We start from the raw sequence: 27,968 nt of genomic DNA on the forward strand, positions 1-27,968 counted from the left end.
ATTGTGCCCCTGCAGGATTGCTAAAAAATTAACCGAAATACTATCTAGTGTGGGGTGGGGTGGGGGGGGGACTGGGGAGAAGGTTTGAAGGCTTGGAATGAGGATGTAATTGCAGCTTTTGGGTTATGGGGGGGGCGTAAGTTTTAGCAGTGGGGATTGATGACTTGGAGTTTGTGAGGGGATGGGGACTTGAGGTCTTGAAGTCTCATTTTACATTGAGTATATTCCACAGGCACCTGCAAGTCTATGTTGTAAGAGAGGTGTGTTTGTGTCTGTGTGTCGCCATTTATCTCAGATGGCTGAATGAGTTTTCGTCAACTTTCAGAGGTTCATCAGTGAGTGTTGTCTAGGAGTGCAGTATTGTCTGGGACAATAGGATAGTGCAGCCTGGGGAGTGTTGTCAGCCCAAAAAGAAAAGTTGGATTAAAAAATTTTTTTTCATTACTCCATAGTGTCTACGCCTTTGCAGCTATGTGAAACGTAATAAATGATCCCCAACCCCATTCCTTAAGGCCCTGTCACACCTTGACGATTTAGCCAGCGTATGCCGACGTATGAAAAATTTGTCTAAAACGCTGGCACACGTCGAATACGTATGGGTAAGTTTTGTATACGTTAAGAGTACGCTGGCATACATCGTAGTACACCGAGCTGTTAGACAAATTTTCCATGCTTGAAATTTTTTGACGTATGCCAGTGTATGACTCGCACGTTTCGCAAACGCTGGCCATAAGTTGTAGTCATGTTACGCGATCGTTGACACACGTCGACACACGTTACTTGTAAGTTACTCATAAGTCGAAACACGTCGATGTAATGGTTAGCGTCAGTGTTCCAGACTCCCTGGTTTTTTTTATTCATTTATCTTTTCTTCGGTATGACGGTGATGTTGACAGTTCGATTTCTAGTGCGGTTATAATAGAATATAATTAATAGGCTGCCGCTCAACAATTTAAATCATAACCGCACTATAAATCGAACTGTCAACATCACCGTCATACCGAAGAAAAATAAATAAAAAACCAGGGAGTCTGGAACACTGATGCTAACAATTACCTTGACGTGTTTCGACTTGAGTAACTTACAAGTAGCATGTGTCAACGATCGTGTAATGTGCCTACAACTTATGGCCAGCGTATGCGGAACGTGTGTCATACGCTGGCATACATCAAAAAATTTTCAACATGCTGAAAATTTGTCGACTTACTCGGCGAACTACGACGTATGCCAGCGTGCTTCAGCGTGCTCTTAACGTAAACAAAACTTACCCATAACGTATTTGACTTGTGCCAGCGTATTCGGCAAATTTTTTTCATACGTCGGCATACGCTGGCTAAAACGTCAAGGTGTGACAACGGCTTGACACTTCGACGTCTAGTGCGGTTATGATTTGAATCGTCGAGCTGCAGCCGATTGATAGCCTATGCCACGTGATTGTTGGCGATACGCTTCCGCCCGCTATGCATAAGTTAGACTATCATTGGGCATAGGTTGTGAACGCTGACAACATGCTCAGCATTCGTTGATACAAGTTTTATCTATATGTTATCGAAACGTTCTGTGTACCTTACTAATACGTTATGCATGCGTCCAACTCGTTCTGAATACGTCCAAAACTGGAAAAAAACATCAATAGTTCAGCGTATGCCAGCGTCTTGCATACATTTTGATGCCTTTCCATACGCTGGCTAAAACGTAAAGGTGTGACGGCCTTTAGTGGGTGTATGGAAGTGTTTTGGGTCCACACAAAAAAATCAGGAAAAAACGAACGAACTTTGATTTCTTCGAAATGCCAACAGGATTAGAATAGCATCTGACAATACCGGGTATCACTGAGAGTCTAATATATAAATTAATTATGATAATAATGAGGAGACAGTATGTTGTAATAATAATCAACAATAGACCTTTTCTATTGGCTTTATTCTTACAAAACTCGTACGTATATCTATATATACATAGGGTAAGAATAACAAAATACAATAACTAGTATACATAATACTGAAGGTAAATACCACATACACATCACATAATAACAAAGTTAAACTCCATACTCTAATACCAATTGCATTCCTCAGAGTACATTATTCCTAATATAGTATACAACATACCTATATTGTTACAGCATGACTTTCCACAGAGTATGTGGCATACATGTCAACACCAGCCATTGATCTTCATTCTTCATATACAGTGCTGCCACATCCACCCAATCACCGTTGCCACCAAGTATAGTACAGCACTTCATTATCACAACACAGTATGTATAAAACAAAATGTATGGGGAATTGCAACAAACCCATAAATGTTTAATAATCCATTTGTAATTTCAGCACAAAACTAGCGGTCTGCATTGGCAGCACAAGAGAACAACAACAACATAATGTTGCATCCTCTTTTGCTTTGATGAATGCTAAAGCCTGAAACATCAGCACCTTGTGATCCTTTGTGATAGATAACTCTAAATATTTTATATTCTTATACTTAAATCTTTAACCTTGAATGCACAACACAAATGCATGGGCAACTAGAGGGGCACTTGGTGGAGTGCATATGTACTCCGTGCAATGCCTGATCCAGTGGAATATATCTGGGCCAATAAAATTTTGAAATATCATGCTACGTATATCGTTTTTGGCCCCATCTCTCAATGGTGAAGAATCATTATAAAGGTGAAAAAAAGTCTCGTATCCGGATCTGGATTGGGATGTTCACCAAAATCAAATCGATTCGTCTTTATCACATACCCAAGCTGTTCACCAAGTTTCGGCTGAATCTGTCCACAACTTTTTTGAGATATCCTGCTACATATTGGTTTATCTCCATCACTCACTGGTGAAGAATCACTTAAATTTTTTTTTTTTTCGCGGATTCAGATCTTTTCCAAAATCGTAACAATTCTTCCTTGTCACACACTCGGTGTCCACCAAATCCGGCCACAACTTCTTGTGATATCCTGCATAAACAGGCGGGTGAAAAATATAACCTCCATCCACCTTTGATAGGTGGAGGTAGTAAAAAAGGGGATAGAGAATGATTTTAGGCTTTCAGCTTTTCTCTTTGAGAATGAAAGGTTTTCAAGCTTGTTCTGGGCCTGGATTTCTAAACATGACGAAAGAAAGAAATTGGGAAGAATGAAACGGTACAATATCGCAGTTCTGCACTTGTTGTTTTGTGTGCAGCTGCTGGTTGCATCATTTTCTGGAAATGCATCTGTGCCGCTGATGGACCCCTGGTACCAGTAAGCTGATGCTCATTTTTCCGACCTCAGAAGGATGACAGTCTGGGTCGACCCACTTGGTGTTATTCAACAGCAAGACGGGCTCAAACTCGAGACCTAAAGATCTTAAGCCGGCCACTTTAACCATGAAGCAAACACCAGGTTTTCTTCTGCACTGAGCAGAAGCAGCAGTTTGGCATCCAGCAGCAAGAGGTTCACCGTTACCATTGCTACCGAAGGTGGATGGAGGTTATTTATTCACCCCTGTCTGTAACTGCAATATCTCAAATTGTTATTAATGGATTCAAGTGAAATTTGGTGGATGAGTTTCGTAGGTGACAAGAACAAGCTTATTAGATTTGGGTTCAGGTATGGATGCAGATCCGGCTACAAAACCTAAACTGTTCAGCCCTGGTGTATGTATGCGCTCTACCGAATGCCGGTGTAGTTTTCAAAATAATAGTTTCCAATAATTGCGTAATGTTTGTTATTTTTACAGCATGTTGTGAATTCCCATAATTCTTGCTCACTTCTTCCACCCACCTTGTTTTTCCGAAGGCTTAATGTACACTGTGAGTAAAAAGATTGACCTTTTGGTCAGGGTCTGCATCAACAATGGAAGGTTTGGATTTCGCACTAGAAATAAGGATTTTTGTTGTGCAGACACGGGCTGACAGGATGGCCTCGAGGTACGCACACTCGCTTCAAAGGTGTCTCGCCTGGGTTTGATTCCTGACCCAGATACAAACTCAGTCCGGTGTTTCACAGGTCGGGCGATTCATCAATGTGTGTGCCGTCCCTCGCATAGATGTTAAACGGCGGTCTCGTATGCTAGCGTTCATTGCTGGACGTTAATAATCCCATGGTGTCCTTTGCGAAGAGTAGGCGAGCTATCGCCGGCACCATGGCCAAATTCCTGCCCTAACTCGTCGAACATTAGGCCTGGTCAGCTGGTTTGTGAAGACTCAGGCAACGCTTCAATCAGCGACCCCACAAGGAAGGTGGGATAATGGTGGCTGTTAAAGAAGAGGTTGTTCAGATGTGCAAAAATTTACTGATGAGGTGGAATGAAAATACTTTTTTGTTTGTTTTTGTGTACCAAATCAAGGCTCGTGTAAGAGTTGATACACAAACATATAACAAGAGGGGTGGGAGAGGGAAGCACAAAATAGTTGGGAGCAAAGACAATAGGATAGCTGTGGAATGGAGAGGGATGGGGCGTTGTACACGGGGTAAACAAGATGGTACTACTGGGACTTTGAGGAAGGAAAGCAGGACATTTGAAGGAGGTGGGTTGGGGTGGATTAATGGGGGTACATGACGACAATAAAAGGCTGTTGAAGGCAATTTTTGAAATGTTGGAACTCTACTGCCATTAGAGTGAGATTATACTCATCTACATCGAGACCCTACCATGCAACAGCAAAGTGAGCATAATATATTGTTACTTGTGGCACACCTATCTACTGCTCTGCCTCTTCATGCAAGGGCGCACACAGTACCCCCTCTCGGTATAATCTCATTGTGTAACTCCATTAGAGTTGCCTTTTGTATCCATTGCCCAATCCTAAATATTATGAATTGTCAACTTAACCATTTTTGATTTAACATTGTTATTGCAATCATGCTTGAAAGTAAATGAATTTTGATATATCTGCTATAAAAAAGTACAATAACTAATTGTGATCCGCACAGTAGCTTTTTCAGTTGAAAGCATATGAATGTTTAATGGTAAGTGCCTACACAAGGGGATTATCACAGACAAACATTCAACCATCCTTATCAATAATTAACGTGTCTGTCTAATATTGCCCGCTTCGTGTATTGTTGCATTCTTTGAAGGGCTTTGATGTGATTTTTTTTTTGCTTGCGTTTTGTTTTGGTTCCACCCCACTCCCTGCCCCCATCAATGTCTGACCTGTGTATATATGATTGGGTCTGGGAGACGCACTAACATAGGATAGCCTACGTGATTCAAACCTGGCATTTATCGAATAAAAGATGTTGGAATATAATGAAAAAGGAATTGTTGTGAGAATGTCTCCAATATGGTAGTTGTAATAAGAATGTGTGCAGTTAAATTTTCTTTTTTAAAGAAAAAAAAAAGAAAATAACAAAAGTAAAACCTCCTTTGTTTTTGAATAAAATTATCTTGATACCAGGAAAACGTGTGTGTGTGTGTGTGTGTGTGTGTGTGTGTGTGTGTGTGTGTGTGTGTGTGTGTGTGTGTGTGTGTGTGTGTGTGTGTGTGTGTGTGTGTGTGTGTGTGTGTGTGTGTTATTTCTGGCTTCCTTCTTGGGACTACGGTGCAGTAATTGGTTGTTATGTTAATTTTTCATCCCATGTTCAATTTTAACTGATATGAGGGAGTCTTTGGTTTTTGCACTTTATGCATGGTCTGTCATGGTGTTTTATTATTAGTCATAGTAGTAGTAGTAGAAGTAGTCGTATAAATTATGATAGTAAAACGAGGGCTGGCAGAATAAGCTCAAGGTATGCACACTCACCTTTGAGCCATCTCTCAGGTTTGTGCTTTTCAAGTTGTTTTGTGATGAGTAGTACTTCCTTTGACATTTTGAACAAGTATAAAAAAATAAAAAAACATAAAATGTCATCGCCCAAAGCCCCTGTTGTTTTAGTAATTTTTCTGTACAGCGTTAAAGGGCTATCCCACATTTATGTCCAACTAAAATAGCCGCCAGTCAGCCATCTTTGATCACATCGTGAAACAAGATGATGTGCTTATGTTTACCATTTACGTGTTGTCTTTGTGGCAAGTACAAGTTAATTTGGTCCATACATGTCCGAGATGTGGTTGTGGACGCACGCACGCGCACACACGGACACACAAATCGAGACCAAATCCATAAGCCTCCATTTTGACCAAGTACATCGGGGGCTAATAATAGGCGTTGATGCCAAGTTGAAATTTATCAGCTTACATTGATTGGACTATTCTGCTTGATATCTTCATCTGAGAGACTAAGTACGTAGTTCATCGTTCTGGGATCGTAAATTCAACTCCCAGTTCCTGCTGTCATGCCCTGGATTGCCACTGGAAGATGATACTATAAAGTACAGGTGTAAACAGAAGAAAGAGCACGACTGACATCAGTATAAGGATCGAGTCTTGGAGTTTGTACTGAGAGGCAGATTTTTTTTTTGATATTTTTTTTTATTTTTTTTTTAAACCCTTGCCGAAGGTGAGGGTATTGCATTTGGATCCATTTGTTTGTCCGCACAGAACTTTCGTGTTTGTCTCCGCAATCGCTTGTCGGATTGAGACAAAATTTTTACCATTGGTGCGACTAATGATGTAGAATGATATAATGATAATTTTGACGTCATCGGTCATGTGGTGTGTCAGCCATGTTGGAAAAACAGACAAACTTTGGACCTCTATCTTTGAAACTTGGCACATGGCAAGTACTCCTCATGGAGAATGTGTGATAAAAAATTTTAATGACGTCATAGGTGCCTTCATTATTATGTCATCATAACTGCATATGTAGAATGCTACATCTGATCAGTATGAAAATTTTTGAGTGTCATCTGGAGATAAAATGGTCCACAGAAAAAAAAAATTGATGAGGTCATCGGTCACCTGATTTGGCAGTCATATTGTTAAAAAAAAAGAAAAAAAACCAATGTCACCCGCAGGGTGACCTGTATCTTGCCAAAAGGTGACCACGTGTGACTTCTTTAAGGTCACACTGAGGTGAACAGAGCGGCTATCCACCAGGAGCGACTCCTTGAGGAATATCTGCCTACGAGAGATTCCGATGAGAATCGTTCTACAGAGTAACCATGAAAAATATGCTTTTGCCTCATAACGTCACCAAATGACGTCATAATGTCTCAAGCTTGACATATCTAGAAAGCACTCATCGAGGTGTTCAATTTGAGGTACTACACGATATGGTTCCTAAAACTTGAAAATTTGACCTTGGGGTCAAATATGTTTGACCTGAGGCGCTAACCATGAAGGTCAAGGCCAATCGCCACCAAAAATTAATCAGCTGAGCGCCAGACCATGAACTATATTCCCATGAAGTTTGAAGACGATCCGATCAAAATTACTCAAAAAATAAGGGTTTCGTCGACTCCCCTGATTTGCGACAAAGTGACCTTGACCTTTGACCTTGACCTTCAAAATTTTATGTGCTGAAAGGGACTTCCTATAGGCCTCTGATATGCGAAGTTACAAAAATTTCCAATGATAACTGTGCTCTGCAGAGTGATTTATACGTGATTACAGACCAAAAAAAAAAAAACATGAAGGTCAAGGCCAATCGCCACCAAAAATTAATCAGCTGAGCGCCAGACCATGAACTATATTCCAATGAAGTTTGAAGACAATCCGATCAAAATTACTCAAAAAATAAGGGTTTCGGCGACTCCCCTGATTTGCGCCAAAGTGACCTTGACCTTTGACCTTGACCTTCAAAATTTTATGCGCTGAAAGGGACCTCTATAGGCCTCTGATATGCGAAGTTACAAAAATTTCCGATGATAACTGTGCTCTGCAGAATTTTTTATACGTGATTACAGACAAACAAACAAACAAGCTCACTAACATATCTTGCAAAACTTCGTTTTGGCAAGATAAAAATAAGAAGAAAAACTTCTTCTCTGAAGCCTGAACAGATTGAGGTGAAACTTTACTGTATGACAGCCTATCCATGAGGAAAAAAGGTTGATATATATGACTTCATAGGTCACATGGTTTGGCAGGCATATTAGATTTATCTTTAAACCTATAAAAAAAATCTTCTCCAGAACGGCTGGACAGATCGAGGGGAAACTTCACACAAATGTTCTGCAAGCCATGGGTGTACAAGTTTGTTGAGGAATAATTGATGTCTCATGGTTTGGTCGCCATATTGGATTGAGGAAAAATATCAAATAATGTTTTCTCCAAAACCACTTAATTAATCGACGTGAACCTTCAAAATTATGATCCACTAGTGATGGGGAATACATGTTTTAATTTTCAACTTGATTGGACACATGGTCTGGCAGGCAGAATTATTTAATTTTTTGATTTATTTATTTGTTTTTTTTTAATAAGGCTCACTTGGCTGTGCCTGGGTGGGTTTGAGGGTAGAGGAGTAGCAGCTGAAATGTGAATCGTATCCAGGTTCCTCCTGATAACTTCTTCTTTGCTTTTTGCTTGTTCAGGTTCCTTCTGATTACTCCGATGCAGGACTGTACCTATTTGATCTTCCATTTGAATTGAATTGAATTTATTTTAATCCCATTCTAAAGTCAATAGAATAATAATTTTTTTTTTATGTCATGGGTCAGGTGTCCGATCAAAGTGGGACGTCTTGGTACCCGGTCATCAGTGCCAGCAGTTATAAAGTGGCAGTTCTAATGATGCCTCTAATTATTATGTAACACACCAGTACACAAACACTGCACAAAATACACCACACAAAAGTCCTGGTGAGGGTCTGAAATCTCTGCTTTCTCTTTTTCTTTCTTGTTTAGTTTTATTATATGTGCCAATGGAGTGCTATTTTAACATCTTCATGAAGACACCACTGTGGGGTTGTTTCGTTTTTCTCCATCATGATTGGGGCTTGCTTGCACATCTTCTGTTTTCTGCTGGATGCTTTCCCAGCCTCACCTGTTCTGCAGTCTGGTTTCCATACGATGCCGTACAGCAACCTGCCTGGCAAGCTGTTCGACTAAGAATTTATTTGTGCTCAGGCACAAGTCCAACCTCTTTGGTTGATTTAATACTGTGAGCCATACACCAGTTTCCCTCACCTCCTCTACAAGTCATGACTTGATTAAAGGGGGAATTGGCTGATCCTGGAATATGACATTTTTATTTTTCAGGAAGCATTTAAACGTTTACGTTCTGGTGTTTAAATGTTTAATGTGTATTTAGTAGATTAAATGTTAACGAGTGGCATGAATTTTGTTGTATCCTGTCAAAAATGATCCCTTTGGAACTTAACCCTTTGCGATAACCACGCTCGGCATGCCGCGCTAATCGAGTGAATGTACGTGCCAGGTTTCAGGTACAAGTCCTTTAACTAGATACCTCTTTCTTTTCTTTCCTGCTTATTTTACTTGCATCTACCCTGCATCTTTACATCATTTCTGCATTTAATGTGACACCCTTGATGTGAGGCACAGCTTTTATTTAATCAGATCTCCCACATCGAATGCTTACTTGTTGTTTTTTTTTTTGTTTTGTTCTTTCAGTGTGGGAAATTTGTTGTGTTTGTGGAAGTGCGAACCGTCGTGGGGAATTGTACGAAGGATACAAAAGAATGGGCCCTCTTCTCCATCACATGCAAAGAGGTACTAACTTCATTTGCTTTCGTTCTTTTGAATCGAGCTCATTAATGGCAATGAATAGCATGTACCAGAAAAGCATGACAGGAGGTATGAGGTAATGGCTTTTACACGCTCTGAATAATGCTGACACCGGGATGGATTTTAGATCACATCAGATGATTCATATTAGAATCCGACTCTAGGTAGGTTTAGTCATGTACTTGTAATAACTGGTTTCTTAAAATATTTTTTGACTTTTAAAATTTTGATCCAAAACATTGGAATATAAATCAAGAAGTGCCAGACTTCTAATAATTAACGGATTTTGCTTGTTTTGCCTCAAAAGTGGTTGATTACATAGTGGAGGAGTTTCATCTCAATTATTTTTTTTGTTTTTCTTCCATTTTTTCAGGACTAATACTCTGCTAAAAGCAGCGCAGGGTTTTTTATTTTTAACATTGATTTAAAACTCGTGAAGCTTGTATATAAATTGCATGCAGGCCAAATACAGTAGGAGATGTCGGTGTCGGAGTGGTGCTTCACATGGAGGGTATTGCCTCACAAAGTGTGCACAGTCCCTTGAAAGGATGTTAAGCAGAGTGCCCCTCTTTGCTAGCATAAGCTTAATGACCTCATGGTGTCATTCGTGAAGATTCGGCGTGTTATTGCTGACACTCTGCCTCGATATGCTCCAGTCGAACGTCAGGCCTGTTCAACAAGTTCTTTAAAAGCTTGGGCAGATCGTCCCCTTGGCTGATCCAACAAGATGGGACCAATTGGGGCTTGCACAAGTTTTAATAGTCGTTGGTTGTCATGAGCCTTTACATGAATTACAAGGGTGTCGTACTAACATTTGGCAAATCTCTATTTATATTCCTTATGTTTGAACCTTGTAGAAATGACAAAAGCTTTGGCAGTTTCCCTCAAATTTTCTGTATGTAGTCATATCGGGGTACCCATGGCCAGGTCATGGATGCAAAATATATCCCAAAGCCACACTTGCTCTTCTACCTGCATCTCCATTTATAAACAGCACAGGCCATGGTATGACTGATTACAAAACCGTTTCCATGCATGACAAAAAGCAAAATGTTATTTTTTATGCCCACAAAATAATGGATGATTTGCTTTCCTTTTTTTTTTTCTTCTTCTTTTTCAACTCGAGAGCTCATTAGGGTTTTCATGCACTCGGTCTCACAGCCAGTATGTCGGGGCCATCTATCTCGGTTTTGGGTGAAAAGTAGTCGTCTGCCGGTGAACTGTCGAGCACCTCAATCAACCTCACCTCCATGTTGGTGCATCCTGGAAACTAACACCTTGCATTGTTAGACCGACGAGGCTGTGGCTAAGGGAAGAAAAACCCTGAAAATTAACCTGCTCAGTTGAAAACTATTGTTACGGAAACTGCAAGTGAAACTCAAATACCAGCTGATGCTGATGCCGATGCCTCACCATAACCATGACCAGCAACAGTCCAAATCTCGGAGGATGATATCAGGTTTGTGGACAGTGTGGAGCTTCTGATAACCGGGCCAAAATATATTACTAGCGTAGGATGCTGGAACGTAAGAACACTACACACAATTGGTAAATCCGCTCAACTTGCTAAGGAGATGGTGAGACACGATATTGGTATCTTGGGGATTAGCCAATGCAGGTGGACAGGGTATGGAAAATTTAAGTTGAATTCTGGGGAGAATGTCATATTTTCAGAGAGAAGATTATTTACACCACCATGGAGTTGCATTTCTGATGTCCAAGAAGGCCAAGCATCACTACTTGAATGGAAACTGATTAATGAAAGGATAATATATGCCAATTTTTTTTTCTCGAAATATGTGAAATTTTCGGTGATTCAATTTTATGCACCTACCAACGATGCAAGTGAGGAAGACAAAGACAGCTTCTTTGAGCAATTACAATCATTGGCCGATGGGGTATACAAACATGACATTGATAATGGTGATCTCAATGCCAAAGTGGGAGATGGTAACGAGGGATATGAGAGTGTCATCGTAAGTCATGGATGGGGTGATAGAAATAAAAATTGAGAAAAGCTTATTAAATGTTGTGGACTCAGTAATCTTGTGATAACTGGAACCATTTTCCCACATAAGATGATGCCTAAGCAAACATGGACCTCCCAGGAGGAAAGGCAAAGGACCAAATACACCATGTGATGGTAAGCAAACAACAAAGGGCATCGATAATGTACACTCGAGTCATGAGGGGTGCAGATATCGCAAGCGACCACCAACGAGTGCGAACAAAAATAAAACTGAAATTAAAGAGAAAGCAAAAGGCTAAGGAGAACAAAGAAATTTGATACAATCAAACTGCAACAACCAGCTATCAAAACACAGTTCTCATTAAATGTAAGAAACAAGTATGATGTGTTTTAAGATTATGAGGAATTGAAGGACATCGTGGAGAGAAAGTGGCAGCACGTTGAGAAAGCACACAATGAAACGGCAAAAGAAGGTGCCGGGTTACAAAAAGAGGGGTCAAAACTTTGGATCAGTAAGGAGTCTTGGGTAAAGTCAAATGGAATCAAACAACCTGAAAATAGAATCCAGGAATATGGATGACGAAGTTGAGAAAAGCATGAGAATAAACAATAGAAAATGGGCAGATGACCTTGCTATGACAGCTGAAAAGCAGCGGGTAATGGGAGGATGAAAGAGCTGTACGTGGTTACAAAGACTCTTAGTCAGGAAAAGAAAAACTGTGAATGCAGTTTTAAGATGAGATCGGAAATCTACGAACAGAAGAAACAGCCAAGAAAGAAAGGTGGAGAGAATATTTTGAAGAAATCTGAAATAGACCGATACCGCATGATCATATAACAGAAGAGGAGTGCAATAATGTTCTGGAAGAAATCGGCATCAGTCACACGTCAAAAAGAGAAATTATAACAGCAATGAAGAATGGTAAATCTGGAGGCAAGGATGGAATTGTGTGCTTTTGGGGAATAGTGGCCTAACGGATCGATCAGGGCACAAGTTTTGGCATGCTCTTGCTGGGTCTCGAGCATTCGCGAGGGACTGAGAAGGTTTGAGGCGAGGCTTCGGTTTGAGTGGCGTGGGAACCACCAATGTGCACAGAGCGGGCAAGTCTCGGCGACATCACGTGGTGGGGCTTCGCCCGGCATTATAAAACTACTGGCAGACAGGAAGCAAGTTGGTCTGGTCTGGGGTTTGGTGGGAGAAGACATTTTTTTTTAAGGAAGCTCTTGTGGAGGTGGAGCCTATATTCTCACCAACGCCATTCGCTCCCCGTCAGCCGCAAGTTGTCATGGCAGTTTGAGCCAGCCCGCTTACTGACACGAAGAACCACTGGTCTTTTCTTTCCTGCACGCCTATCTGGTCGCCCCAGTTCAGTGGTCGTTCCATGGAACTTCAGGCGCCCGCATGGGCTGCATCTGGGTCTTCTCAATCTCTCTGGTCTTTATTCTGTGGAGTGAGACCCTTAGGAGATGCTATTTAAGGATCTGCCGTCCGTGCAAATTTCTGGGAGCCTATTCCATTATTGAAAATAGAATTGTAATAATTGCATCCCTTGTTTTCCCCCTCCCCGTTTTCAATACAAACTGTGAACCCGCTTGGTCTCTGTTTTTTGTTATTCGGACTGAATCGCTGGCAAAATAGCCGTGTTGGCTTTTATAATCCTTTCTGAGGACAATTGTATATGGAGTGCGTAACGCTCAATTAAGTTGTCTCTCCTGTTGGGTGCGGTGATCCGCTCGCACCGCAATTTTGAGTGCTCGGCGCGGTGAGAAGTCTGGCACACCGCCCTATCGGCCACAGATTCTCAAAATTGAGCCAGGTATATCGGTGCAAATAGACTCTGGATCTGGAATAGTATTCAGTTCTGTGACTGCCACAACAATGTGAAGAAGATTCAGTTCTGATTGTAGTTGGGGGGGGGGCTATGTAGTTTCGTGTGCAGTTCATGTTTATTTTGTGGCAATCACTGTGAATGTATTCTTCTTGGTCCCACTAACCGGAAAAATGATGTTGCCATTTTTTTTCTGTTGACCTTTAGTGACCTTGCCTCAAGGTCAAAGGTCAAGCGTCATTGCAGTGACCATACTTAATTCAAAGTATATCGACCTTGGTGCCAAAATGTGGCAAAATTCACAAGGAACAGTGGATATGACATTTGTTTCATCATTTGCCCATTCATTTTTTTGGCAATATGCAAATGAGCTAATTACAGATCAACATATGTATAATTCGCATACATGTACCTCATTAAACATATCCGGGCCATATATATATATATATATATATATATATATATATATATATATATATATATATATATATATATATATATATATATATATATATATATATATATATATATATATATATATATATATATATATATATATATATATATGTGTGTCAGCACATCCTGTCTCTAGATAATGTTAATTGTTAGTAGTTCATCACAAATGTATCCTGGGTTCTATTGACTGAATGATGTTGTCATCATTATGTTGACTTTTGTAACTTTTGTGACCTCAGTTCAAGGTCCAGTTCAAAGAACATATTTTGGCCACAATTTTCTATTACCATGATAGTGTTCCTATGTGCATCTAATGGTTATTATTCACAAACATATTCAAATATGTTGTACTGAGTAAACTGAAAACATATGTTTGCTTTTAGTTTAGCTTCCAATATTGTTCATAACAAAGGATCTTCATAGTCTTCCTCTTCCTCATCAATCCCAAAAACATGTCCGTGGTTATTGTTTGTACAGTCGTCATCATCTGCACCACACGTACACATCTCTGTGCAGTTCATATCTTGTGATTTGCAAGATCAGTGAGAGCTGCATTTCGTTGTTATACATCCACACTTTACAAGGTGAGTGATAGCATATGGGGCATATGCTTTGTTGAGATGGCCACCAGACCATCATCTTCCATTTTCCACCCAAAGTCTGTAGCAGGTGGGAGCTGTGGGTCAGGCACGTCATCTTGGTTCCACACCATTGCTTGATAGTGTGCATGTGCAATAGCTTCTTCTCAAGCTCCTCGAGTAGGTGGCAACGTTTGAGCTTCTGATTGTTTCTTTGTGAACAATCTCCAGCGGAGGTCGCCAACATTGGTAATGAATGTTCCTGGCTCGTAAAGCTGACAGACAAACTCTTCTAGAGCTGCAATTGTTTCTGAGTATGGTCTATCAATTCTATTACCAAGAGATGCCAAAGCAGATACCACATCAGGGGAAGATTTCATCGGTGCATGCCAGCAAATAAGCTTACCCTTGCCAGCAGATCTGCTCCAGAGAACGAATGAAAGCCTGGTAGAGCAGCAGCCATTTGGTGACCCAGTACATGAAATATGGGTGACAGCGGGAAAACACGTTTCTTGTTTCCTGTCCCTGTGAGAAAGTAGGTGTCTTTGCATAGCTGTGGATGACGTCTGATAAGCAGGACGAGAACATCTCTATCTGCGGACTGTATGTACAGTCCTGTAGCTCCTCGCTTTACAGCATCCAGGCTTTGTAGGATAATTCTTGTGTCAGCCTCCTCTTGTGAGCTGCAGAGGTGCTGCACATAAACACCGTTGGACATCACATCTTTCCTTGAGGTGACAAACGACATAGTTGTCTCCTGAAAGTGGTCCAAAGCTTTCTGTGCGAGATACATGGTTAGTTAGTCTTTGGTCTTTGTGCTCGAGAGGAACTGCTTTGCAGATATCTTTCCAATAGGTGTGTTGTCTTCCACATGGAAGAAGACCGCTGCCTTGTCACCCAATCGTCTCTCTCGTGTAGCTTCCTTTGCAGTGAAGTCACAACATCGTAGCGATCAAAGACTAGATGCACCTCATCATATTCTCTGACCTTGCTGTCCAATGTGGCAACTAAATGATTGGCCAGATCTGCGCTTGTCTTTATCCATGCTGGCTTTCCCATAGCCTGTACCACAGCCATGCCATCTATAATGATCACTTTCTTCTGTGGAAGCTGGATATCATCGGTTGCTTGTCTCCGGTAGCTGAGCTCCGTCAGTGGCTTCGTGTTTGGGTAGGCCCTCCAATATGGCCGTGAGCTTGCTTTTATCATTACATGGTAACAGTGCTCCAGTTGTCGAGAACAGGGCCCATGGGAGTGAGGTGAATTCATACTGTCCAATAGCTTCTTTGAGATTCACTTCTGATCTAGACCGGGCAACAATCAGCATACGGGCAAATAGTGATCTATCATCCTTCAGCTCTACCACTTGATCAGCATATTTATGCTTTACCACCTTTCTTGAGCTTTTCCAGCGTTTCAGCTGGAGCTTTTTCATTCTTGCCCAGATGTCAACTTTGTCACTATTAATGCTTTATTCAACAAATTCAGCATAAGCTTTCTGGCCAATCTCATCTTGGGGGCAGACATTTCTCTGCACTTCCTCTGACATGACAACTTTGGTGATGATATTCACTAAGTCACCCTTATCGTATGTCATAGGGTTTGCGTTGGCCTTGGCATTCATCAGACAAAGGACATTTTGTTCTTGTCTTGTCCACACTGCATGTGACATTTCGTGGTGTTCTGCATTGTTCACACTGCATGTGACAGGGTTCCCGCGGCCTGGAAAATCCTGGAAAAATCATGGAATTTCATTTTCAATTTCCAGGCCTGGAAAGTCATGGAAATTGACTGGAAAGTCCCTGAAAAGAACAAACATAATATATGTAATGGGCTTTATGTGTATGGTGAAGACTATATGCTAATTATGCATATTTTTTATTGCTAATTAGGTCATTTACATATTGATTTGTATATTGAAAAACATCTGAGAGGTCAAGTGATAAAACAAATGGCATATTCAATGTTCCTTGTGAAATTTGGCAGATTTTGATACCAAGGTCTATATACTTTGAATGAAGTATGGTCACTGTAATGACGTTTGACCTTTGACCTTGCAAGGTCACAAAAGGTCAACAGAAAAAAAAATGGCAACATCGTTTTTCCGATTAGTAGCACCCAAAAGAATACATTTATGGTGGTTGCGCAAAATTAACACAAAATGCACACGAGCTCCAAATCGAGCACATAGGCCCCCCCACTATTGAAGAAGTGGTTAATGATGTCTGTCACTCGATCTCTCCTGAATCCGAATGTTCTTGTGCTAAAAATGAACATGCTGATAAAATTGAAGAAAAGACTTAATAAATATTAATTTCTATTTATTTTAATTTTCTAATTATTTGTTTTTCCTTATTACTTGTACTAGTTGAAGTATCCAGTAATTTATGCTTTTAATTATTATTATTATTTATTTTTTTCCCAATCCCCTTGGCAGGTTTGCATTTGTCTGCAATCATAGTTCAACTATATTGTTTTGTCACTTTCTATTAATCGCAGGAGACTCTGACACTGCTGAGAACATTGGCGGAAGCCCGTGTCCGAGATTATATACAGTTGCTGAAGAAGCGTGCTGTACAACAAATGAACAGGAACCCAAAGGAAACCACACGCAGCAAACCCTCCACCAGTATAGGTGATTCTCATATGGCTTATGCATTACACAATCAAACCTGCATTGAACCAATGAACCATTCTACTTGTGCCAGCTTTATTATCCCCATGCTTTTTGAAAAAAATGGGGGATGGGATATTGTAATCAGGTCTGTCTGTCTGTCTGTCTGTCATGCAATCTCATAAACAGTTGGGCAGAAATTCATCAAACTTGGTTGTTATGATCACCGCATAGCAAGAAGGTACAAGGGTGGGATCATTTTTGGTCGCGCATATGGTCCAAATGTCAAATACCAAGAAAATGCAATTATGGGTACATTTAAAAAAAAAAAAAAACTTTTTTTAAAAAGGAAACTCAGTATATACAATCCACATTGGGAGGACGCTTGAAATATGTAACGACGTTTTTGGATTTGGCCCTCGGTTATTGCACCAGCAGGTGGGTACTTGGGGTCACAGGGTTCAAGACAGGAATTTTTTTTTTTTAAACTCAAAATTTGATATTGTTTATTCCTGTTGGAACGTTTTGCCATCTTTCAACTTTTGATTTCGGTGGAAACCGTGGGGATTTACAATGGTGCGCCATCAACTTTGCTCTAGTTTGTATTCTGGTTGTTTTAGCCAATTGGAATGCCTGAAGCTGACATTTCTGTGTCCTTGAAGCTTAATGAAACAGAAGACTAAGAAGGAATCCAAAGAAGTAAAGAGCAAAGATGTAGTCATCAGCAGAAACCTAGATAGGATTTGGAGTTCAGCTGCTACTCCACAACCCTCAAACCCAACCAACAGCAGCCAAGTGAGCCTTACAGAAAACTTTCTGCAAGAATTCACTTCTCCTTAGACAGATGAAGAAAGAGAGAAATGGGGAGTAAAAGAGATGAACAATAAGAAAAAGCAAAATTAGAATGATAAAAGAGAATTGTGAAAACAATTGAAAGAAGTATGAAAAGAACAAAGATGTTGGGAAGAACACAAACAGATATATTCAGCAGTTACTCCCCAGGGTCAAACACAGGAACATGTACAAGCTACAGCATTGTTACATCATTCATTAAAATGAAATCTGACAAAAAAGGATAACAAGAATCAAAATATTTATTATTTGAGTCCATTCACCAACACATGTAAGTGGCCAACTGCATTATGTAGCTAAAATCCTAAGCACCAAAAAATATTTTCTAGTTTATAAAGTTTTGCATATGTTAGTAATTGACAAATAAGTTTGTTCAGAATCAGTGATGAACGTATAATTATGATGCAGTGTTATTTTCTTATTAAAGGTCCACTAGAGGGCCTCGTGGTCTTCAAAGTTCGTGGGAAATGGTAGAATATACCTTCATTGTGGATATGAGTACATGTGGGATATGAATTTTGAAGCATGGTTTCATAAAAACGTGAGAAAAGGGTTTGTGGGTACAAGGAGAGCAAAAATAATTGCATTTTTGAAGGTGAGTTTTGGTATTGTTTAAAAATGTCTAACACCTATTGAGCCTGTACACATGTCACAAGCAAGACAAGGATATTTGGGAACGTCATTGTAATTTTACATGGATTACAAGGACCTTGGTAGACGATGGAAATAATCCACATCGCTCATGGGATCATGAGTTCTATATTTTACCTACGTGTTCATATCCTTTTTCTTTTCTCTCCAGTTTTATAAAACATTAATTTTGTGCTTTTCAAAAACCTATCTAGTTCACTTAACTTGTTAATGCTGCATATTCTTCAAAGGGTCCAGCTCTGGTACCATTGAAATGATGCTGCATCTCACAGGTAGTTTTAAGTCCACACCTTGTACTAACCCGTGTTTATATTGCAAAACATGGCTTACTGGCCCAATTGGGTGCTTTAAATGGCATTTTAATTTATTTAAGAGCCTGAATAATCACAGCAAGCCACTCAGTCAGCATTTTGTTATGGAAATGGCATAAAAAAATTCTCATCTTTCTCGAAGGGATGCAGAAGTCTGCCAAAAAAAAAGGGAAATTATTCTTGTAGACTTATAAATGAAATGAAAAATAGGAGATGCACTGAAAAATAATGAGTACGTGGACTGGTCATGAACCCAAATGCGGGCCAAAATAATTTGATAAAAAAGTCTATCTTTACAAAAAAAAAAATTCTTGGCTGAAATGTGACCAGGCTCACTGGCACATTGGTTAGAGCATCCACTCTGAGTCTGGGAGGTTGGCAATTAAGTTCCAACCTTTGCCAAGTCACACCAAAGACTTTAACAAGAGCGATAGTTGCTGTGCGATGCATGTCCCCTTCCGATGTGATATTTTCCAAGTCCAAAAAGGGCATAACTCTGTGAAAAATTGCCGAAACGCCCTGAAACTCAAACCTGTTTTGAAACTTATAATAAAGCCATGCACCAAGTTTCAGTTGACCATGTTAAAGGATATAGGAAAATAAAGTTTGTAAAACCACAGGTGGGACGTCAGACAAATGGATAGCAACCTATAGTCCCCTCCGGTGGAAAAACCAAAAATCTGAGTCTTGCTTCTTCCTTGCTTGACGATCAGCAGAGCATCGACAAACCCCATAGGTTGGTTTCCATTTGGAGAACGATATTCCTCCTTAATTGCCCCACTGATTGTGGATATAAAAGCTGTTGTAAAAAGTTGATGGCACTGGTACCCAGAGTGCACTGGGAAGTGACTTCACTTTTCTCCTTTGTTCAGTGGCTGTTTGTCTGAAGTCAACGTCTGGTGTCATCTCATGCATTTGTCTGTATGTACATACATAATTTTGGTTACAGCTCCTCAAAGAATATTAGACTGGATAATTTTTTTAAAAATTGTTTGTCATTACAATAGTATTCAGGGTTAGTAGGAATGGATCTTAACAAATTGGGGAGCTCATGGCCTATAAAATTTCCAAAGTTTAAAGATAGATCTCTTCGTGTTAGGATGACTTCGTATTTCCCAGATTTTTCATGAGTGTTTCTGGGAACCATCACCAGGCTTTACTCTCATCGAGCTTTGTGCAAAGTTTTGTTCCAACAGCACTGCATCATTTTGCACATTCACATCGGCTTTATAAACACTACAAGACACAAAACGATTCATTTTATATGAAAAGGATTTTTAATTGGAGCAGACATTGTGAGGGATTATTGTTATTTTTAAATGTCGAAACGCTTACATTTTTCATCATTGATATAAAGCTGATTACTTGTGAGTTGTCGATGTCATCTAATCTTACCAATGATTTGTACTTGGAGGTTTAAAAGTCGGTTTGTATAATATCGCACGAGGGTTTGTTTTGATAGAAAAGCAAGAACGACAAAAAAAGTGTGTTTTACAGCTGTTGTTTGTTCAGTTCTGAAGCTTCAACCTCATTGTGAATAAGGATGTAAGGATCACTGGTTACTTTCGTAATCCTCTGTGTATGCACGTTGATGCTGCCATTTCTCAAGTTTCGGACCTGTGGTTCGATATCTGCCCTCAGAGTTTCGCCGTTTCCCTGCTTCATGATAATAAGTACGAGTTCCCTTGCAATCGATTTCAAGTTAGGAAGCAGCACCTATCTTTTTTTTTTTTTTTAATCTTCGGTTCGGTTTGGACCACCGACCTCCCAGACTTGGATTGGATACTGTAACCATTATACAGCATCACCAAATCTCATTCAAACCAGTCATCAAAAAGAGGAAAATAGTTTGTTTTTCACTTTTTTGTTTACACATTAATTATTTTTCTTGCTTGGATGATAAGCGGCAGAGTATGTAGTTAGCTGGCACGTCTTGACTGCCAAATGGAACAGGCCCAGTTCATAGACTTTTTTCCCATGCATTCTGTGTGAGTACTCGTTAGTATCGCCTCCATCTGTAGGTCCATTTTTATTTTTATTAAAAAAATTTAATTTTTATTTTTTAAGGTTTTTGGTTTTTTATTTATTCATTTATTTTTATACAATATCGTATATGTAAACATTTAACTTTCAGAAGAAACTGACAACATGAGCCAAAGTTTATGTACCTGTGCTCTGATAAGGGAGTGGTCATTTCCAGGAATCTTTGCGTTCTTTTCTTTTTTCCCAGGATTAAGCGACACATTGCGTCAGCTATTGAAACAGAGAAGCGAATGAAGCATCACTTGTGGTACAATTTATTTTGATAAATTGGGAGGAGGGGAGAAAGGAAGCCTTAGAATGGCCATGTGAAAAAGAAATAAACAGGTGTGAGGTGGCAGCATTTTTCACAAATGAGGACATCTAATTGCTTCACTTAATCTGTATCAATGATGGACTGACTAAAAAGGTGTGTGTGTGTGTGTGTGTGTGTGTGTGTGTGTGTGTGTGTGTGTGTGTGTGTGTGTGTGTGTGTGTGTGTGTGTGTGTGTGTGTGTGTGTGTGTGTGTGTGTGTGTGTGTGTGTTTTTTGCAATTGACACCATGCATGAATTCGGAGAACTCAAGCGAGTTGTTTATGGTTCAGTTAACTAAATCTTTGTTGTGGTTTTCACGATGGGGCAGTCGACAATCTTTTAACCAAAGTATGGATTATGTAAAAGGTTCACTTTTCAAAGTGCATCGAAAAGTTTTGCAATTTGTGCAGGTGCTTCTTGTAATATGATAAAAATGTGCAGTCTTTCTCTTTTGTACATTGAAAAGAATTGCAGTCTCTTTGTGGAGCAAGTTTTGTTATTTTGTCCTCTATCTTCTTGTGAACACCGGATTATGGTTGTGTGGCAGACAGCCAATGGAGCTGTCTTGTGCCAACTGTAGTCTTGCTTTAATGGTGGGTGGTTGGCACAGTTCAGACGCCAAGTCGTAATAGCAGAGATTGTTTAATAACCGTGGGAGAAAAACGTCCTGAACTTGCTCTCATCCTGAATAGGTTTTGGATTGAGGAATCGTTTTCTTTGCTTGCTTATGTTGCATGCATGAGGGTAGTTCATGGTTTTTTTTTTGTTGTTTTTTTAAATTTTTATTTTTTAACAGGTTCACATGAACTTTTCTTTGTGGAACCTGTAAAATATGACTCGAACCATGATGGCAGCCAACATTCTCAACAAAACTTTTGGATCTAGTTCCTTGTGAAGGAGAGCAAATGAGCTAAAATTCATGGGAGACTATCTACACAATTTGGTTGTACCTGTCTTTCACATAGTTCAAGCTGGTTCAGTTTTTTTTATTATTATTATTATTTTAATGCTTCCACTGACAATCACTGGAGGCATTTTGCTTTCGAGTTGTCTGTCCGGCCGTCCGTGATAGGTTTTTTTTTTTTTTGTTACCACAATGACTTAAGAACGGCTGAAGGGATTCAAGTCAAACTTGGTACAAGTACAAATAATGATGCAAATATGAATTAGTTAGATTATGGGGGTCAAGAAGTCCAAGGTCAAAGGTTATGTTCGGTAAAATCCTGTTACCGCAATAACTTGTGAACCAGTGATGGGATTTTGACCAAACTTTATACAAGTATAGATTATAATGCAACGATAAATTGATTAGATTTTAGCATCGCCAGCGCATTACCCGTAGGGTGATTGCGACACACACACACACACACACACACACACACACACACACACACACACACACACACACACACACACACACACACACACACACCTGTGGCCAGTTATATTTTGACTGAGTAAACTTACACGTGCATTTCTGGTGTGTTTGAAAATAGCACCAGCACCACCACTTCGTCCTATTCCCTTGATATTTTCATCATAGAATGAGGCACATGTATTGAATAACATGCATTACATATTGATGATTGTACATGTAAGCAATGAGACAATCGATTCGACCATGATTAACTATGTTCGACCATGATTTGTTCAAGCTTGTCTTGATTTAAAAAAATTTTTTTAAATAAGTGTAAATCTTTAATTCCCTTGTTACCCTCGCCGAAGCAGAGGGTTTGGGTCCGTTTGTCTGTCTCTCTGTCTGTTTGTTGGTTTGTACGCACAGAACTTTTGTATTTTTCTCCGCAACCGCTTGTTGGATTGAGACAGTCTTCACAATTGGTGCAACTACTCATGCAGAATGTTTGAATGATTATGATGTCATAGGTCACATGGTGTGGTAGCCATGTTGGAAAAACAAAAAAACTTTGGACCTCTATCTCTGAAACCGCCCCAAAGAAAAATGTACTCATGGGGAATGAGTGATTTAATTTTTTTTAATGACGTCATAGGTGCGTTTGTGTGGTGTCATATTTGCATATGTAGAAGGCTACATCTGATCAGTATGAAAATGTTTGAGGGTCATCTAGGGATAAAATGGTCCACAGAAAAAATTGACATAATCGGTCACATGATTCGGCAGCCATATTGTTTAAATAGAAAAGAAAAAATACCTTCAAAAATCTTCTCTGAAGTGGCTCAACAGATCGAGGCGAAATTTCACACGTATGACTGCCTATCCATGAGGAACAAAAGGTTCACACATGATGTCGTAGGTCACATGGTTTGGCCGCCATATTGAATTTACCCTAAAACCTATTAATATGACCCAAGACCGGCAAAGCCGCAGTGGATTGGCGAAGCCTGCGAATTATCACAGACGAGAAAAGAGTTTCGGCCCTTCGAAAACTCTCCACAAACTTGAGGAATTCAAGTTTTGAACTTTGAGGAATTGAAACTTTGACAAGGCCTTCACAGTGACCATAAAGGTCAAGGTCACCAAACTTGGTATCGTTTGATTTCTCTCACCAGGTACTGTAAGCCTACTTAAGATTGGACAAAAAAAAAGTTCAGATTCGGCATGTTATCGCTACCAAAAATTATGTGATTGAAAAGCTACCAAATCACCAAAAATCTGATTCATGATGTAGTCACTACCAAAAATTGGATTCCGTCAAAATATCGAAAATCTGATACCGTCAATCGATGCGGAATTTTTCGAAAAATATCCCTGCCAAGTTTCATCTCGATCCAACTCGAACTTGAAATGATGGAGCTGTAGGCTTTTTTGAAAGTCGATCCCAAGAACATGAAGATGATTATGACCAGCAATTATGGGATCAGTTCCTGGTCCAACAAACGTGACACCCGACCTCCGTTTCTTGAAAAACACGGATTTTGGAAGATGCTATACACGATTTAAGAAAATATTGCCGGTGACCCTGAAAAGGGCTGGGCCGAAGGACTGTTGCACAGAAATCTAGCTCAACTAAAAGTGTTTGGGATGGTCATGAAAACTCGCTTCACAAATAGTATCAATTACGTACAAATTACTGGAATTTTCAATAATCCTAAAAACACTACATGTAACAATACTTAGTCCATAGTGTGAACAAAACAATATTTAGTTGTACGGACCGTCTGTCCATAGTATGAATGGGCATATTTCTGGGCTTTATTTTGAGGACCGACTGTCCATCTATGATGAGGCAACAGTTTATTCCTCACTTTGACTAGACACCTCAATTTCAGGAAAGGCTTTGCAAAGAATTTACATGAAAAACACTTCATTATGGAGTTGTTTGTAGCGCTCCTCAGTTTTTATAAGCATTACTGTAGCTGATACACCTCTTCACAAAGAAATACTAGTGAGAGGAGAGGAAGCATCTCCTGCGCAATTCAAATTAGGCTCAAATATCATCATATTATCTCAAGCGATTCCGAATGAAAGTTATAGCGCACAATAATGACCGACTGTGACAGTGGGAGATACATACATGTAACCACACTTGCAGCAGGTCGGTTAACTTCCATATTTATGCCTTAATGGTGAAAAGAAAGCTGATTTTTGAAAGAAGTTGATCTGAGCCATTATTAGCCCAGCCCTCGCGACCACCAGCACCATCAAAAGTTTGGAGGGAACTTACCACAAAAGTTGGGGACATCTGACGGCAAATGCAGAAATTGATAAACGAAAAAGAATCCGTGCCCTGATGCTCACTCTGCGTCGAAATGTGTGCAAAGTAATCGAATAAGTGTCTATTAGTTCAGACTTTTTCAGACTTTTTACTGGCAGAGAACTGAGTGAGAATTGAAAAAATGATCGATTTGTTTACTGTTGCTAGGGAGAAATTTTTGAGAAAAACCCTCAACAAAGCTCTATTTACAGGGAAAACTGCCCGCACGCATATGATATTGTTAAAACATCCTATGAACAATATTTACATCGACTGCGATTTAAATTTTGCCCGACAGCCATAAATGTCAACAAACTTTTTACAATTGATTCCATTTTGCCAAGTCACAAAACGGCGGATTTTCATGTATTGCTTAGCAACTGAGGTTGGATACCAAAAACTTGATTTCGAATTTGACGACAAATTTGAGGTCACCTCCTGAAATGATTGGCCAGCATTACAACCTGGGTCTCGCTCTACAGTTTTATCTTTGATATTTAGCCATAACACCGGCTTCACCGGTTATAATCTTCTCCAGAACAGCTGGACAAATCGAGGGGAAACGTAACACAAATGTTCCCCAAGCCATGGGTGTAGATGTTTGTTCAGGAATAATTGATAGGTCACATGGTTTGGCAGCCATATTGGATTGAAGAAATATTAAATGCTTTCTCTGGAACCACTTAATCAATCGACATGAAACTCACATTTATTATCTAGTGGTGATGGGGAATTCACGTTTTAAATTTCAACTTGATCGGACACATGGTCTGGCAGCCAGAATTGTGTATTTTTTTTTTTGATATGGGCTCTTTTTGTTTTTGAATCAGGCTCACTTGGCTGGATGGGTTTGAGGATGGCCTGGATGGGTTTGAGGGTAGAGGATTAGCAGCTGAAATGCAAATGCTTACCAGGTTACTCCTGACTTTATCTTTTCTTTTTGCTTGTTTGGGTTCCTTCTGATTACTCCAATTCAGGACTGCACCTATTTGGTCTTCCATTTGATTTGAATTCAATTTATTTTAATCCCATTCTAAATTCAATTCCGTGCATTCAATGGGACCATACTCTGTGCAGAGTGTTGGTGCTGCCTAAGCAGCCTCCTTGGCTATTGGGCACAATCCTGGATGGGTCGCTACTACGACACAGGATACCAGCAAGCTGACACTAATTTTGCCGACCTCGGAAGGATGACAGGCAGAGTCAACCCCACCTGGTATTAATTCAACAGCAAAGGGGGATTGAACTCAGGATCCTCGGATCCTAAGCCCACCACCACCCTAACCATTAAGCCAACACCAGGCATTAAATTCAGTGAATCTTCTTCTTCTTTCGGCTGCTCCCATTAGGGGTCGCCACAGCGGATCATCCGTTATGATCCGCATAATGATTTGGCACAGGTTTTACGCCGGATGCCCTTCCTGACGCAACCCTGGTCGGTTCTTACGACAAGGATAAATTTTTACGTCCTGCAATCGATTGAATTATAATGAAAAAAATCATGGGTCAGGGCCAGGTGTCCGATCAAAGCGGGACGTCTTGGTACCCGGTCATCACTGTCAGCAGTTATAAAGTGGCAGTTCTAATTATGTCTGTTATTAATTACATAACAGACCATTACACAAACGCCTCACAAAAGTAGTTCTGGCCAAGGGTCTGCAATCTCTGATTGCTCTCTTTCTTGTTAATACATTGTACTGCTGAAGAGACTGTACATTGACCTTCCTGTGGAAACTAATTGACTTGCAAAGTAAGAATAATACTACAATATTTATGTATGCACAGTATTTAAGTACAAGTACTTCGTGTGGAATGATGTACAAGCCTTTCCTTTAATGTGTCATTGCAGGATGTAATATCAGCCTGATTCAGTCAATGAGCACCTGCTCAACATGGATTGGTCTTATGCAATATGTCAAAGCTGCACGATACTTCTCCCGTGACTTGTTTGGCATCTCGCACTGTGCGGTTTTGAGGACAAGTCTACAAATACTTTCTGGCCAATGTAAAACAATTCAAAAGTTCGGATGCATTACCTGTCGCTGTATACTTTGGATAGCAAGGCACACCCGAGTGTTTCTTGGAAAACAGGGCTTCTTGGCATCATTCGCGTCACCAAAAATTAAACAAAACAAAACTAGATAGAGGAATTGTCAGGAAAAGAAAATCAACACAGAATGAGCACAAAGATGAAAAGCTACTCCAAGTGTTGCCCGACGTTCAAAGCGACGTTCAAGGACAAATAGTACTGACATGTATTGTTTGCAAGGAAAAAAAGCACCAATCTTCATTATTCTGCCAAGAGAAACCGGTTAACATGAAATGCAGGACAGCAAATTGTTTGCCAAAATAATATGTGGTGACTTGGTGGCTAATGATGCCAAATATCGTCTGGCTTATTTGATGAAATGTCGGAACCATTATCGTTCGTAACGAGGGCAAAGCAATCCCACGCGTGTCAGCTGGAAATTGGAGGTCAAAAAAGCTAAAATGGTCAAAGCAAGAGCGTTCGCTGAACTTTTGTCTCATATCGACCAGTCTGCTGAAGGACTTTATCTTTTCAAGCTTTCACGTATCCATGAGATGTATCAAATAGGTATGAAAGAATTTGGTGTTGATACATCTTTGAACATGACACGTCTAAAATATCAGCTTTTTAAGCATTTTGATCAAGTCAATTTAAAGTGCAGATGGACAGATCGCTAAATTTGCCAAAACAATCTGATGGTAAAAATACAATCCTTGCATTTCCTGAGGGTATTCAACATTTATTGAAAGATGCTGTCCTCATCCATGAAATATTTGTGTTGATCAGAGCTATGTTGCAGAGAGCTGATCAAATGTAGATGCACATCTGAGTGTGGCTGTCAGAACTCGAAATGTGCTTAACTTGATCTCCCTTGTACCGACCAAACTCTGTTGCTGCACATGTGAGAAATAAAAGGTACAACAAGCTGCTTTACTTTCAATCTTATTTATTTTCTGAATCGTAATAGTTGTACAATACAATATGTGAATTGATTTAAAATTAACTTTATCAGACTAATATTTGATTTAGCCATTTTTATCCTAACCTGCAGTGGCAATTTTTAAACAATATCTGGCCATAGTCCATTTTGTTTTTAAAAATTATTATTATTATTGTT

General features: G+C 39.8%; 1 protein-coding gene across 4 annotated transcripts in view; it reads left to right on the plus strand.

Moving 5' to 3' along the window:
• Positions 1 to 27,968, plus strand: part of SLX4IP (SLX4 interacting protein) — a 57,711-nt gene that overhangs the window by 10,611 nt on the left and 19,132 nt on the right. For all 4 annotated transcript variants that reach the window (XM_085888065.1, XM_085888068.1, XM_085888067.1 and 1 more), the window contains exons 3-4: positions 9,440 to 9,538; positions 16,885 to 17,020. In XM_085888065.1, coding sequence (XP_085744191.1) covers positions 9,440 to 9,538; positions 16,885 to 17,020 — 235 coding nt within the window. The remainder of the gene's footprint in view (positions 1 to 9,439; positions 9,539 to 16,884; positions 17,021 to 27,968) is intronic.

Source organism: Eptatretus burgeri, chromosome 7 (assembly GCF_056783735.1).
Source record: "Eptatretus burgeri isolate ZD-2024b chromosome 7, Ebu_testis_v1, whole genome shotgun sequence".
NCBI lineage: Eukaryota > Metazoa > Chordata > Myxini > Myxiniformes > Myxinidae > Eptatretus > Eptatretus burgeri.